At 43.9% G+C, this 15019-nt stretch overlaps 1 protein-coding gene across 1 annotated transcript in view; it reads right to left on the bottom strand.

Annotated features, from left to right (window-relative positions):
- Positions 1-15019, bottom strand: part of LOC306923767 (glutamate receptor 1-like) — a gene marked incomplete at both ends in the record, with an annotated part of 128799 nt that overhangs the window by 83786 nt on the left and 29994 nt on the right. The window contains one exon of the mRNA XM_079502060.1: positions 10787-11026. Within this exon, the coding sequence (XP_079358186.1) occupies positions 10787-11026 (240 nt within the window). The remainder of the gene's footprint in view (positions 1-10786; positions 11027-15019) is intronic.

Genomic DNA, 15019 nt, shown 5'->3' with positions numbered 1-15019 from the left:
ATTCAACCCCAGTCAGAGGGTGACTAACTGCAGTTTGGGTGCTACATTTGACCCCATTCAGAGGGTGACTAACTGCAGTTTGGGTGCTACATTCAACCCCAGTCAGAGGGTGACTAACTGCAGTTTGGGTGCTACATTCGACCCCATTCAGAGGGTGACTAACTGCAGTTTGGGTGCTACATTCGACCCCATTCAGAGGGTGACTAACTGCAGTTTGGGGTGCTACATTCGACCCCATTCAGAGGGTGACTAACTGCAGTTTGGGGTGCTACATTCGACCCCATTCAGAGGGTGACTAACTGCAGTTTGGGTGCTACATTCGACCCCATTCAGAGGGTGACTAACTGCAGTTTCGGTGCTACATTCAACCCCAGTCAGAGGGTGACTAACTGCAGTTTGGGTGCTACATTCAACCCCAGTCAGAGGGTGACTAACTGCAGTTTGGGGTGCTACATTCGACCCCATTCAGAGGGTGACTAACTGCAGTTTGGGTGCTACATTCGACCTCATTCAGAGGGTGACTAACTGCAGTTTGGGTGCTATATTCAACCCCAGTCAGAGGGTGACTAACTGCAGTTTTGGGGTGCTACATTCGACCCCATTCAGAGGGTGACTAACTGCAGTTTGGGGTGCTACATTCGACCCCATTCAGGGGATGACTAAGTTTGGATGCTTGGCGGGACCGTGTTTTTGAGTGGTGTAAACCACTCCTACAACTGGCTTTGTTAGTCTGTGCAGAAAAAATGAGCATGGTTGCTATGTTCACCCTGTTCACCCGGGTGTGATTTAATTACGTCAGACATGATTTAATTACGTCAGACAGGCTATATAAGACCTTACACCACTCAGTTCACACGGGTGTGATTTTTCTTCTATGTGTGGTTACCTCTCAGCAACACTGGATACAGCAGACACATATCAGTAAGCCAATGATATGGGGAAGAAATCCACTGAAGCGAAAGAAAGGAAACATCTAGAAGAGCAGGTGAGACTAGCTTCTCTCTCTCTCTTCTCTTTCTTTCAGTAGACGCCCCCTATTTTGTCATTCTTTTTCATGTCCTCAATGGCCTTTGATGAAAGTGGACTTGGGATATGACTATTACAAACAAAAATCACACCTGTGTGAAGTGAGGGGCGCTAATTATTAAAGTTAAAACTCATGTTGATTACCGGGTAGCTGATGTTATGGTGATGTAAAACAAACGGTGCCAACACAAACATTAAACGCCATTAACAATAAAAGAGACAATATGACGTAATGAGGCACATTATGACGTAAATGTTCCCTTCATTGTCAATGGCGTTTACAAAACAAACATTGAAATAAAGACAAACATTAAACCTGTATTTAGCGCCCCTCAAAAATGTACAAACATCCATAAATTATGCCATTCACATATAAATCTACCGTTGCTTTATTGCTGGTCATGTTTGTTTTTTGAATAGATGATTAATCATTAAAATAGCATTATTTGCAACTGTAGGTCGCAGATTACTATGAAAAACATCCGTCAATCGGAAACAATCCCTCCGTCGTTCCATCCGTCACACCCCCATATATGGTCGTCAGTGCGTTACCCCTAGTGACACGGCACGCCACCATATATGGCTGACACTCCACATATGGCCGTCTCCATATATGAAGATCACGACACTGACCTCATCAAACCCTGGATAGCCATACATGAAGAAGACTGGATCATCACCTACATCTATATGGGTAAAGTCGTTATATACTTTATACTTGCTTTATATAACTGTAATTAAAAACACTGTAAATATGTTATTTATCTTAGAAATAACTCATCTTTCACTCAATAGGGAAAACTCCTGCCGCAAGTTGATGATGTAATTTGCCCAAGATTTGCCATTGACAATGAAAGGGGAAATTCAGGTCAAATGTCCGCTAAATCTTGTCCCCACACGTCTCAAGATTTGCCATTGACAATGAACAGAGAAATTAGGTAAAAATGCCACTAAATATGACGTAAATTAAACATCAACACATTAAACGCTGTTGACATTGAAGGGAAAATGTACGTCATATGAAAACGAGCAAATCAGCTAACCAATCACAGGCAACAGGCATTCTGATTGGCCAGTATGAGATGATGCATGATGTATGATGATAAGAACGCCCCTCACTTCACACGGGTATAATTTTTGAGTGGTGCAAACCACTCCAACAACCAGCTTTATCCGTGTTTGTGTGTACCTGTACGTGGGGCCCAGAAGAATGAGCATGGTTACTATGGTCACTGACATTACGTCAGACCACAGCTGATCAGGCTATATAAGACCTTGCACCACTCAGTTCACACGGGTGTGTTTTTTAATACAGTACCTGCAAGGCGAGTAGGGGTGATGTGATGGCCCCATACATACCCTGAAGAAGGCAGTTGTACTGCCGAAACGTTGGTTTTTACTCTGCATCCTAATAAATAATCGTCTCTTTGGCTATCAGTGTGTGCAGCCACTCTTTTGTCTTTTTAAGACTTAACTCTTTAGATGTTTCTGCCGTGAGCTGGCACCACTACTAAGACTGGTGTGCGTTTAGCATCCTCCTGCACAGTAATGGCCCCATACAAAGCCATAAATTAGCATTTCTACGGCCGAGGGTAGCTTCACTAAATGGACAGGCGATTGTCTGTGTGTCCGTGATGGACGAGTTGTCAATGGAATGCAGCCCAGCTATTGTTGTCCGGGGAGGTGTTACATTCCATTTCTTTGCCGGCACACTTGGGCATTTCAGACGGCACACTAAAGTGCCGCGGCACACAGGTTGGGAATCACTGCGTTAACTTAACCTACAACAAAAAAATCACACATGTGTGAAGTGAGGGACACTCACGTGAGTCACGTCATCATCATGACGTAAAATTGACACTGCCTAAGTTGCTCAGGCACGATGACGTACAATTCTCCATTCATTGTCAATGGGAATTTAAGCCGAAGTTTGTGGACGGTAACGAAAATCTGGATGTAGGAGGGAAAAAATCACACCCGTGTCAAGTGAGGGCCGCTCTTATCATCATACTGAAGGGTGAGGTCGCGCTGAAACAACAGAGCTGCTTAATACGGCACAGTTGAGAAGCAGGGGTTAAACTATTCATCTGGTGTCAGTGAGGTCCGATGTAGAGTTGCTGGCCGGCTCCATATATGCAGATCTAGTATGTCAAACCATGTATGGGCTATCCAGGGTTTGATGAGGTCAGTGTCATGACCTTCATATATGGAGATCCAGGTGATGATAGTCGGCTCCACATATGGAGATCCATGTGTTGTACCAACTTGGTTCATTTGCAAGTGTGACTGCGTGTTGCAGCAACCACACTGGTTATCATGAGACGTCATGGCAATATGGCCATATATGGACATTCCCATATATGGGGAAGGGCCCCCGGCGATGTCGTCTACGTCCCAGCGCGGAATGATCCGCTGATGCATAACTACCCGATTAACCCATTTTGGCCTGACGTTGAAATTTAAAAAAATGTCTTCTAAATCATGACAATTTTCAGTGGTTCTCAATATTTCATGTCAAGGACCCCAAAACTTATATGTAATCGGCCGCTGACCCCCATCGGAAAATATGTTGTTCCAGGAACCCCCCCAGAAGCAAAGATTTGAGTTAAAAATGTTCGCATGGCGCTCACAAGCCGCCATGCCATGATCCAGTACCTGACCAAGTACAGCCCCAAGCTGCATTCATACTCCAGTTTGTGGTGATAGCTTATCACCGCGGTGTAGTTTTTTATGGGTTAGAGAACTACAACATAATGTCATTCGCCGCAGTGATCAGCTATCACCACGGACCCCGACACATCTCTCTGTTTTTACTATCAGTGATCACTGATTGGTCTACAAGTTGGGGGGGGGGCGGTTTTGCAGGCACGGGAGTTTTGCATCTGAACCAGAGGGAGGCGGGGTCAGTGCTTAAGGACATCACCGCGAGTATGATGGCCTCGACTCATTATGAAGGTGACGGTGATGGGTGAAGGTGATAAGTTATCACCTAAAACTGGAGTATGCATGAGCCTTGAGACGCTCGAGGAGGTTACGGAGAAGTTGCACAATCGCGACAACGCTAGGTCCGGTCGCTCTGGGTCCGGTGATGCACTTGCCAAGGCACTGGTTGGCTCTGTGGGGGATACATTATGCATATGCCCATATATGGAGATCCCAGATGATGTCACGAGGCATGACCATATATGGAAGTGTGACGGACGCAAGATGCAGGATTTCATAGTAAATGCGACCTTCGGTCGCAAACAAAGACTCAAAACCGGACATTCATTGTCAATGGCATTCACCGCAATAGCGTCTCTCAATAACACACTTGTGTGAAGTGAGGGGCGCCCACCGTGGCTGCCACATGAAGTCACTGCTTAAGGCTAACATTAAGAGTCCATTGATTGGTTGGCATGGCGATCAAATGACCATACTGTATATGGTAGACCAACCAAGTATCGGCTTCATGGATTGGCCAAACGTGCCATGACGTTTCTGCCTCTGTACCAGTAAAAGTGGTCGCACGCACAGACCACTCCATTCTTCACAGAGTTTGAAATGTTTTTGTGTTCCGTGCATATCAGAGACTCGTCCAGAATGCGCCACGCCACTGTTGTTGCCGTGGGAAACGATGTGTATTCCTTCGGCGGGTACAGCGTCGCAAAGGACACGAAGGACAGATGTCGTCAGATTCATGTCCTCGTCTTCAACACGGTGTCTCTACGCTGGAGGAAGTTGACCCCTCTGAGGAGAGGGTCACCGTGAGGTTCTGTCCAGGAGATGGAGTTGCACAGTTGTGCTGATAGAGGATACAGTCTACATCTGGGGAGGGAAGCCTTTCTTAGACAACAAGCTTTATGCATTCAATGTCGACGCCCACAAATGGTTCAAACCCAGGGTTACCGGGACTGTTCCAGATGAGAGGCATGACCACTCAGCCTGTGCCTTGGGGAAGGTCATGTTTATCTATGTAGGACTCTGCGCTGGATTGACTAATGCCATCTACAAGTTGGACACCAGCACAATGGTCTGGTCTTTAATCAACACCCGAGGAACTCCACTACTACCTTTAAGTGGTCAATCTGCCACCATTATCGGGACAAAGATGTTTGTATTTGGGAACACTTGGTACCAGAGACACACCATCAGAGTGTTTGACACAGAGACCGACTCCTGGCTGAACACAGCCTCTGAACATCCTCTTCCAGACCTCAAGTTTTATTCAGCCTTTGCCTACAATGGAGAGCTGTACATATTTGGTCGCTCACACCTCGGTTACGAGCATCTGAGGAGATTCAGTCCAGAGACGTTCTCCTGGAAGAAGGTTGAGACAAAGGGAAAAGGCTCGAGTCCAGGGAAATCTCACGCTTGCATGGTGGGAGATCGAATCATCATATTTGCCAATGATGACCTGTTCATCTTAGACTCGAGTCCTAGTCTGAAGACCTTATGCAAGCTGGCAGTTATTCAGTACGATCTGGATCAGTCTGAACTTCCACACAACGTCAGGTGGGAACTGGCAGCAACAAGTGTAAAAACTGGACAAAGAGGGGCACCACGGTGGCGCAGTCGGTAGCGCTGTCGCCTCACTGCTAGAAGGTCCTGGGTTCGATTCCCGCTGGGGACGCTGGGGCCGTGTTCTCTCCTCCGCGTCATCAGCGCCCATGATGCCCTAGGTGAGGTTGGCGAAAGGGCCTTTCTGTGTGGAGTTTGCATGTCCTCCGCGTGATGTCCCCTACCCTCACAAAATACATGGGGGCGCCTGATGGAGGGGAAATTAACTGGTTGTAATGTTTTCCTTCCACGGGCTACATCCAACCGGGGAAACTCCCCCCTGTCAGGTGAAAGGAATCCGCTTGGACTCCTCGTGCATTGAAGGAAGCATGAGCTCAGTTCCAGCACCCAATATTGCGGTTTATAGGCAATTGGTAAAAATAAAATCACACCTGTGTGAAGTGGGGGGCACTCTTATTAGGCACTAAATCCTTTAAACCCATTATTGACCTTTAAACCGACCTTCAAACATACCGTAGTTAAGTCACCAATAATAGTGGTCCGTTATTGGCCAAGGGGCAGTATTCAAAAATTACAAAAAAAAGTATAATATATATATTTTTCTTATATTAGAATGCCTTTTAGAATCCGCCCCCAGTCCAAAATGGGTTCAAGCATCTTTTGTTTGTTGTGGAGTAAAAGTACAATATATGGATCCGATATGTAGTGGAGTAGAAGTAAAAGTATTGGAAATTGGAAATACTCAAGTAAAGTACGAATCCTCAAAACTGTACTTAACCCATTCTGGACGGGAACCCCTTTTGGTGTTTTAACTAAGCATTATGTTATACTTTAGCTTGTAGGTCTGCTATTTTTGAGTGATGCAAACCACTCCAACAACCAGCTTTGTCTGTATGTTTGTGTACCTGTATACCTACGTGTCCGTGAAAAGGTGAGCATGGTTACTATGGTTAGTGTGTGACGTCACTGACATAGCTGATCAGACTATATAAGACCACCACTCAGTTCACACGGGTGTGAAACTTAACTTAAAAAAAACTCACCCGCCCACCACCAGAGGGTGCAGCTGTATCACACACAAAAACACACACACACACACGCACACGCACGCACACACACACACACACACACACACAAAACTTAACTTAAAAAAAAACTTAACTTAAAAAAAAAACTTAAAAAGGAAAAACTTTAAAAGGAAAAACTTAAAAAAAATCACTTAAAAAAAAACGTAACTTAAAAAAAAACTCACCCGCCCACCACCAGAGGGCGCAGCTGTATCACACACAAAAACACACACACACACACACACACACGCATACACACACACACACACACACACACACACACACACACACACACACACAAATCTTAACTTAAAAAAAACTTAACTTAAAAAAAAACTTAAAAAAAACCTTAAAAACACAAAAAAAAGAGAACTTAAAAAAAAACCTTAAAACATTACGTAATTTATTCTATGTGTTGTTTTTGCAATTTACGAGCTGCGTTCGCTTCCCGCGTTCGCGCGTCTTACTTGTACTATGACAAAAAATGTTCGTCGACTACCTTTTTTTCTCCCCAACAACACTCCCCAACACAGACAGTTTATTTATTTTTGGACCACAATTCAATATATGCGACGATTTCAAGATGACCCAATGTTATTCTCCATTGAAAAATGACTTCCGCAATTTCCGCAAACCAGGGGATGAGTGGGTGACATCAGGACTTCAGCACTCTATTGTAGTTGCAATTACCACAGTGGACATAAAACATACGGAATGTAGCTTTAAAAGTGATCACAGAAATAAACTCTGCAAGGCCTGTGTAAAGTCACATTTCTACTGCATAGTATATCTATAGTCTCTCCTTTCTATTTCTCTCCCCCGACACGGTCGAGGCAGATCCGCTGCCCAGCCTAGAGTCGGGTTCTGCTTGACGTTTCTTTCTTCCTAAGGGGGAGTTTTTCGTTACCACTGTCGCAATATTGCTTGCTCTGGATGGGATCTCTGTCGGTTTTCTGCTCTACATGAAAAAAGTGTCTTGAGACAACATGTTGTGATTTGACACTTTGCAAAACGCGGCTGCCAGACTCCTGACTGGCACCAGGAGGCGAGACCATATCACCCCTGTCCTTGCCTCTCTCCACTGGTTGCCGGTCCGGTTCAGAATTCAATTCAAAACCCTTCTCTTCACATACAAAGCACTAAACGGACTGGCCCCCTCCTACATCTCTGACCTCCTATCATATTCCTCCTCCATCAGGACCCTCAGGTCAGCAGACAGACGACTCCTAGAAGTCCCAGCGACAAGGAAGAGGCTCAGGGGCGACCGAGCCTTTGCTGTCGCAGCTCCTATACTCTGGAACAGCATTCCTCTCGCTGTCAGATCTGCCCCCTGCCCACCTGCCCCCTGTCAGATCTGCCCCCTGCCCACCTGCCCCCTGTCAGATCTGCCCCCTCCACTGAGAGTTTTAAGTCTATAGGCTCAAAACGTTCCTCTACTCTCAAGCCTTCCAGTCCCCCTAATACTCTTGCACTTTATACATAGGATACGTTTTCCGTACTGCCTTTTAATTGCTCTTAACGTCTCTCTTGTCTACTGTACCATAACTATGCATTGTTTTTTATTATTATTATTATTATTATTTTTGTATTGTTTCGCTGATGTATTGTATTGCCCTGTATCGTATTGTTTTTCTTTGACCTGTGAAGCACTTTGGTACGATGAGAGTCGTTTTTAAATGTGCTATACAAATAAAATTGATTTGATTTGATTTGAATACAATTTAATTGAATAGTATTGGCTCTACCCTCCTTTTGTATTTTCTATTAGGCCAAAGTACCTTGTAAAATGCAGTATATATGACATTAGCGGGGATGTGGCATCACATCAATCCCCAAAAAGCATGCATGCTGATGCATGCACTTGTAATAATAGTAAGCATTGTGTGTGTAAAATGATGATTGGGATCAGTAGGCCTAGAGCAGGGGTGGGCAACTGGCGACCTTCACTTAATGTGGCCCTCAGGTTAATGTCAGAATACTGATATAATATTGGTTTCAGCTGTTACAATTCCACAACATGCGAACATGACACCGCTTTAATTACTTCAGTCTAAATTAGTAGCTCATTGCGCAACACGCAAGTATAATTAAAGGCATTTGAAATTACATAACAATATTAATTTTCAGGATTCCAATTAAAAAATAGCAACAATTCAAGATTTCAATTCGAATACCTCAATACCGATCTAATAGCCGATCTACAAGCTCAAAACGCGTCGCGCTGCGACGCGTTTTGAGCTTGTAGATCGGCTATTTTTGCTACGACAGTAAAATATGGCCCTAGGGAGTGAGTGTGTAAATATAGTGGCCCTCTCCAACGTCAAAGTTGCCCACCCCTGGCCTAGAGTATACAGTATGTGTTGACAATGTGTTATTTAGATTAGGTGTTGTAATAAACACATCCATCAGACTATGACAGTGTAAATGTGTGTGCAAATGTATGGCGGAATAAATGCTGCTTTGTGTTGTAGTAGGGCACTCGTGTGTGTCACTCTCTGTCCGTCTCTGTGTGTGGTGCATATTTATACACGTGGTTGTGTCTGTGTCTCTGGATATGTCTGTGTCTCTGAGGTATTGTAAAAAAACTGGTGTCGAATTACACGCTCTGGCGTGTCTAATAATCCCATACGCCGAATGGACTGCTTGTGCCCGATTAGCTATAGTTCCACTCCATAGCCTCCGAATCAGCATTGCAGTGTATGAGGTTATGAATTCACAAAAACACGAAATAATATAGTTGTCACTGAAGCATTGGAACCGTATTCGTGGGTTGAGTTCCATGTCCCGCTGGCAGCATGCACCGAAAGTCTGACAATTATCTGTGTAGTAGTGTGTGAGATTAGCCCCAGATTCACCCCTAGATTCTTGCTGGAGCACTTGCCCTAGCCTAGACGACCTTACAGGCATACGCAAAGGCTCAACGTATGTAATCTAGATAGCATTTAATGTAGACATAGCACTCTATAGTGTCTTTGCATAGTTTAATTGTACAGATATTCTACTGTTAGACAGATGTTAGGTTCTTAGCTTACATATGACGCACGCTCATAAAGATAGACAGCCAGACAGACATACAGATAGATTGGCGAACACATCATCTCCCGCCCCGACCTTCGACCTGATGGAGATAATCTAGAAATCTCGACTTCTTTCCAATGTTGATTTTGTCGACTATGACAAAAAATGTCCGTCCACTACTTTTTTTTCACTGGTTGAAAACTAAATAAAAGTAAAAAAAATAAGCTATAATGACTCAAACTAGGACTTAATATATTGACATTTTGTCCAGAAATAAAAACAAGACTAAAAATATTAAGGAGGGACAAGTGGACAAGAAAACTAAAAGACAAGCTCACAACGCGTCACATGCGTGCTGGGTTGTGAGCCATTTCCAGCTATATTCAACCAAGTGTAAAAATCAGGCATTGCGACGCGTCGACGCCATCAAGGCCTGCCAAAACACATTTTAGTTGACAAAATCAGCTGTAGATTTAGTCGACTAAAACTACACTAACACTAAAACATTTCAGACGACTAAAATGTGACTAAAACTATTAAGTTTTATTCCAAAGACTATGACTAAACTAAAATCACACTGCTTCTTTCTCTCTCTCTCCCTCCCTCCCTCCCTGTACCTCTGCCAGCCTAGCCTAGGCAGCATTCCTTTTCGGGTTTATGATCCGGTCGGGAGTGGATGATATCGTTACGTCATGTTGTAGTCATTGTTTTGTTTTGTAGTCATCAGGCCGGAACCCTCAATCTTGAACTTCCTTTCCCTCAAACTGGAAGAATAATACAAAAAGCGTGACTCGCTCTCTCGTAGCGTGGGATCATGAGAATAGAATTTCCACGTGTGATAAAAAAAGACATACAGACGCTAAATAGTCTCTGGAAAGCACACTCACATTGATATTTATTTTGTATTTTAGAAATCAACAAAACAACGCTTTTATTGGGAAGGTATTAAGTCTTCCGGTATGAGGGAAAGGAAGTTCAGGTTTGAGGGTTCCAGCCTGATGACTATATATCTATGTAAAGCGCCTTGGATAAAGGCGCTATATAAATGCACCATTTACCATTTACTATACAAAACAATAACTATGACGTAAGATATCATCAGCTCCACGACCGGATCACACAGCAATTTAGTAACACAGCCTGAGGCTTTCCTCGCAAGGTCACTGCCAGCCTACCTGAGTCGGAGCTGTACATGTAGACGAACTTGGTCCATCCGTAGTGGTCGATCACGCCCACCAGGGCGTCCTGGAGCTCGGGCCTCAGCTGGATGACGAACTGGTTGGCCGTCTCGATGGGGAAGGACGGCGTGACGAAGCACACGTGCAGCGCCCCGCAGAAGGACATGAGCATGTTCACCGTCCTCCTGTCGTACAGGCCGATGATGGCGTAGACGCCTTTGGAGAACTGCGAGCAGACTAGCCACGAGGGGGAAATTAGAGTGGGAGAAACAGAGAGGAGCCGTGATTGAACAATTTGTTATCATCAACGGTAAAGCATCAGAGAGTGCCACCTTAAAATGTGGTGTCCCCCAGGGGTCTATACTAGGCCCACTCTTATTTCTGATTTATATTAATGTTTTGGCCGCAGCTTTGTCCTCCTTGTTTCCTGTACTTTTTGCAGATGATACACATTTATTTCACATACTGATTTTTCAGCTCTAATGGCAAAAACTAATCACGATCTTGAAAATATATCAAAATGGTTTAAATTAAACAAATTATCACTGAACATAAAACAAATCGAATGTTATTATATTTACATAAAAAAATGAAAAGTATTGTAAATCTAACACCTGTCTGTCTATAGGAGATGATCCAATCACTCAGGTTACCCTCTTATCACCCTCCCTGTGAATGAAAATAAAAATCCAGTCCCCTCCCCAGGTGATTAAACAAAAAGGAATCACCCTCCCCTATTAATTAACCTAACTTTAATCTGGTAGCGTTTTTAATATGTGAGAAAATAAAGTGACGGCAAAAAATCACGAAAAATCACTGTCCGCTGTGAGGTTCGAACTTACGGCCAAGGCAGACAATGGTCTTGTAGCCTAACACAGCAAGCTATGCAAGCTATTGAAAAGTGGGGGTTGTAGTGTGTACTTGATTGTAACACCACTCCCTCTAGCTGTCATGGGCAAGTGTAGCGCGGCTCACTCAAAATAGCGCTGCTCGTGACAGACGCTACCCGAACGACGGCAGCGATCACAACACTTTAGCTTTTACTTTTACTACGGACATTTGTCCTAACGCTGTTGTGAGACGCCATAACGATACTCGTTTGTTGTTGTTCTCTGACTAGTTTCTAATCTCTAGACGAGTGTGTTCCGGTCGTTTCACACGAGCGTCACTGATTGGCCAAATTCTGCACACTGTCTGGATAGGCCAAGCACAATGATTGACACATAGGGGGAACAATGGAAACCGGTCCTGTTGGGAAGAACCAAGTGAAAGCAACAGAGGGGTATCGTTGACCAAAGTTATACTTTAATTCAGAAAAGCTGTAGTATTAGATATATATATAAAACCCGGACTATTTTATTATCAAAATTGGATCACCCTCCCTTGGACTTGAAGTCAAATTAGCTCACCCTCCCTCTGACTAAAATTTAAAAGACATGGCCCCCCCCCCTATTTTCCTCCAGGGCCCCCTTTTCTAAATTTCGACTGGTCCCTTGATCAAAATTGTCTCCCAACTCTTTATTATAGTTTAATTTATCCATATCTTATATCTTATATATTGCAATATAATTTGGGGAGCTACATACGTCTTCACAAACTCCACATTCTGCAGTATTGCCACATACAGTGATTGGTCTGCTCATTCTGCTCCTCTTTTCAAACAACTTGATATTTTACCAATCTTTAATTTAAATACATACCAAACCTGCAAGCTTATTTTCAAAGTATTCTTCCAGCCAGTTACATGTCCTTTGCCATGTAAAGACTTATTTCAGTTCAGTGATGTGCACCACTTCAATACGGGACAGGCAAATCATATTCTATATTTCTTGTACAATGTTTCATTGGGGGTGCATACTTAGTTTAGACTAGTCATTGGTTAGACATGGGTTAAGGTTAGGTTTAGGTGTGCTGCCCCGTGGGAGGTTAGGTTTAGGGTGAGGGTTTGAGACAGGTTGTAGTTGTAGGACTAATGACTGGTCTAACCAATGACTAGTCTAAACCAAAAACTGTCTAAACTAAGTACTGCACCCGTTTCATTGTGTTTTACATAGGTAGAGGCCTCGTATAAGCCCCTTGTATTGGGCTTTTTGCCTCAGCCTAGCACTTTACCCATCTTATTGTATGTTCACTGTATTGTTTTTATACTGTGCTGAATAAAGAAATACTAAATACTAAAAATACTAACCAACACACCAACATAGCCAATGCAACATGTTATGCTTATCAACAACAGATAAATATCTGTATTGACCGATAAGGCCAAAAATCGGCCGATACCGACATGTGGCCGATATATATATTCAGAACAAGAGGACTCCGACAACACGGATGCCGTTCGGTTGCCGTTGCGTGGGAGTACGTCTTGTTATGCTGCATTTCGTGCATACGTTCTGCTTGCACCGTGCACCCGTCATGGAGAATACTCACAGATCAAAAGGCTCTGTGCTGCTTTGCATTGCTTATAGCCCATTTAGACCTGAGGACGCATTTGTGTCACCTTATAGCTTTTAATAGACACGTTGAAGTGTGTGCATGTGTCCAGCTGTAGGTCAGCTCACTAGGAAAGGCTGGCCATGGAATGGACTGTAGGCATGGAACAATTCTCTCAACTCACCGTACCATTCCAATCATAAATGGTAAATGGTGCATTTATATAGTGCCTTTATCCAAGGCGCTTTACATAGATTGTGCATTACATTCACCCATTCACACACACATTCATACACCGATGGCGACGGAAACCATGCAAGGCACCAACCAGCACATCAGGAGCAATTAGGGGTTCAGTGTCTTGCTCAAGGACACTTCGACACAAACTCTGGGGGAGCCCGGGTTCGAACTGGCTTCCAGCCACTCTACCCCTGAGCCACCGCCACCACCACATACAATCATACAATACTAGGCTCAGTAACCCTTTTTCACCATTTATTCCATTTATTTTTCCTTGGGGGTCTTTGATTATTAAATCCAGTGTTTTCTTCTCTTTCTTTTTTTGAGTGGTGTAAACCACTCCTACAACTGGCTTTGTTAGTGCAGAAAAAATGAGCATGGTTGCTATGTTCACCCTGTTTACCCGGGTGTGATTTAATTACGTCAGACATGATTTCATTACGTCAGACAGGCTATATTACACCACTCAGTTCACACGGGTGTGATCTTTAATTTATTTTAACTATACTGTACACACACACACACACACACACACACACACACACACACACACACACACACACACACACACACACACACACCGCTCCAAAAGCCCATGGTGAGTCACCCTACTTAAAGCAAGCCCTGAAATAGACACTCGCAATGGACCGGTGTCTCGCACATGGTCTGTTCATGCTGGCAAGTGGACATACTGTACATATGCTCTTAACCACATAAAGCCGACTGTACTTTGTTGTTCAGAGTCCTCCAGGGGTCTTTATTCTGATCACAGTCCCTCAGTTTTTGTCTTCTTCTCAATGGTTTTCACCTAGCTGTGGCCTGGGGGTACTGCATCTACTGTAGGCCCCCCTTTATGATAGTATAATATTAACACTTTTACCGCCATTGCCGTAGATCTATTTTCTTGATAGGAAAGTATCAGCAAGAATGAAAGGGAAGGTGTACAAGACGGTGGCGAGACCAGCCATGTTGTATGGTTTAGAGACAGTCGCACTGAGGAAAAAACAGGAAGCAGAGCTGGAGGTAGCAGAGACTGTTGCTGTTCTCTCTGGGAATAACGTGGGTAGGATCAGAGTGCATGTCAGATAGTTTTGGAGATAAAGCCAGAAAGAGGCCATGAGACTGAGACGGTTTGGACACGTACAGAGGAGGAATAGTGAGTATACCGGCAGAAGGATGTTGAGGTTGGAACTGCCTAGAGCACCCCCTATTTCCCCCTGACCTAGCTGATGCACCCCCCAATGTTCTATTTGGCCGGAAAATGATATATATATATATATATATATATATATATATATATATATATATAGAGTGCATTATTAGTCCTGCGCATCCTTTCAGTTTCATTTCAGGGAGAGTGACACACACACACACACACACACACACACACACACACACACACACACACACACACACACTTAACGACTGAAGCATTTCCAGCTGGTGTTGTTCATTACTTAGCTTGCACTGCGCAGTGTTCCTGGTTAACAGCCTTCTGACACGTGTGGATTACTGGATTTTAGTTTGGTTAACTAAAGATACAACAGCAAAGCATGG

This window comes from Electrona antarctica, assembly GCF_951216825.1.
Source record: "Electrona antarctica genome assembly, chromosome: 1".
Lineage (NCBI taxonomy): Eukaryota > Metazoa > Chordata > Actinopteri > Myctophiformes > Myctophidae > Electrona > Electrona antarctica.
Note: the sequence above shows the minus strand (reverse complement) of the source record. Positions and strands in the feature narration are given on the sequence as shown.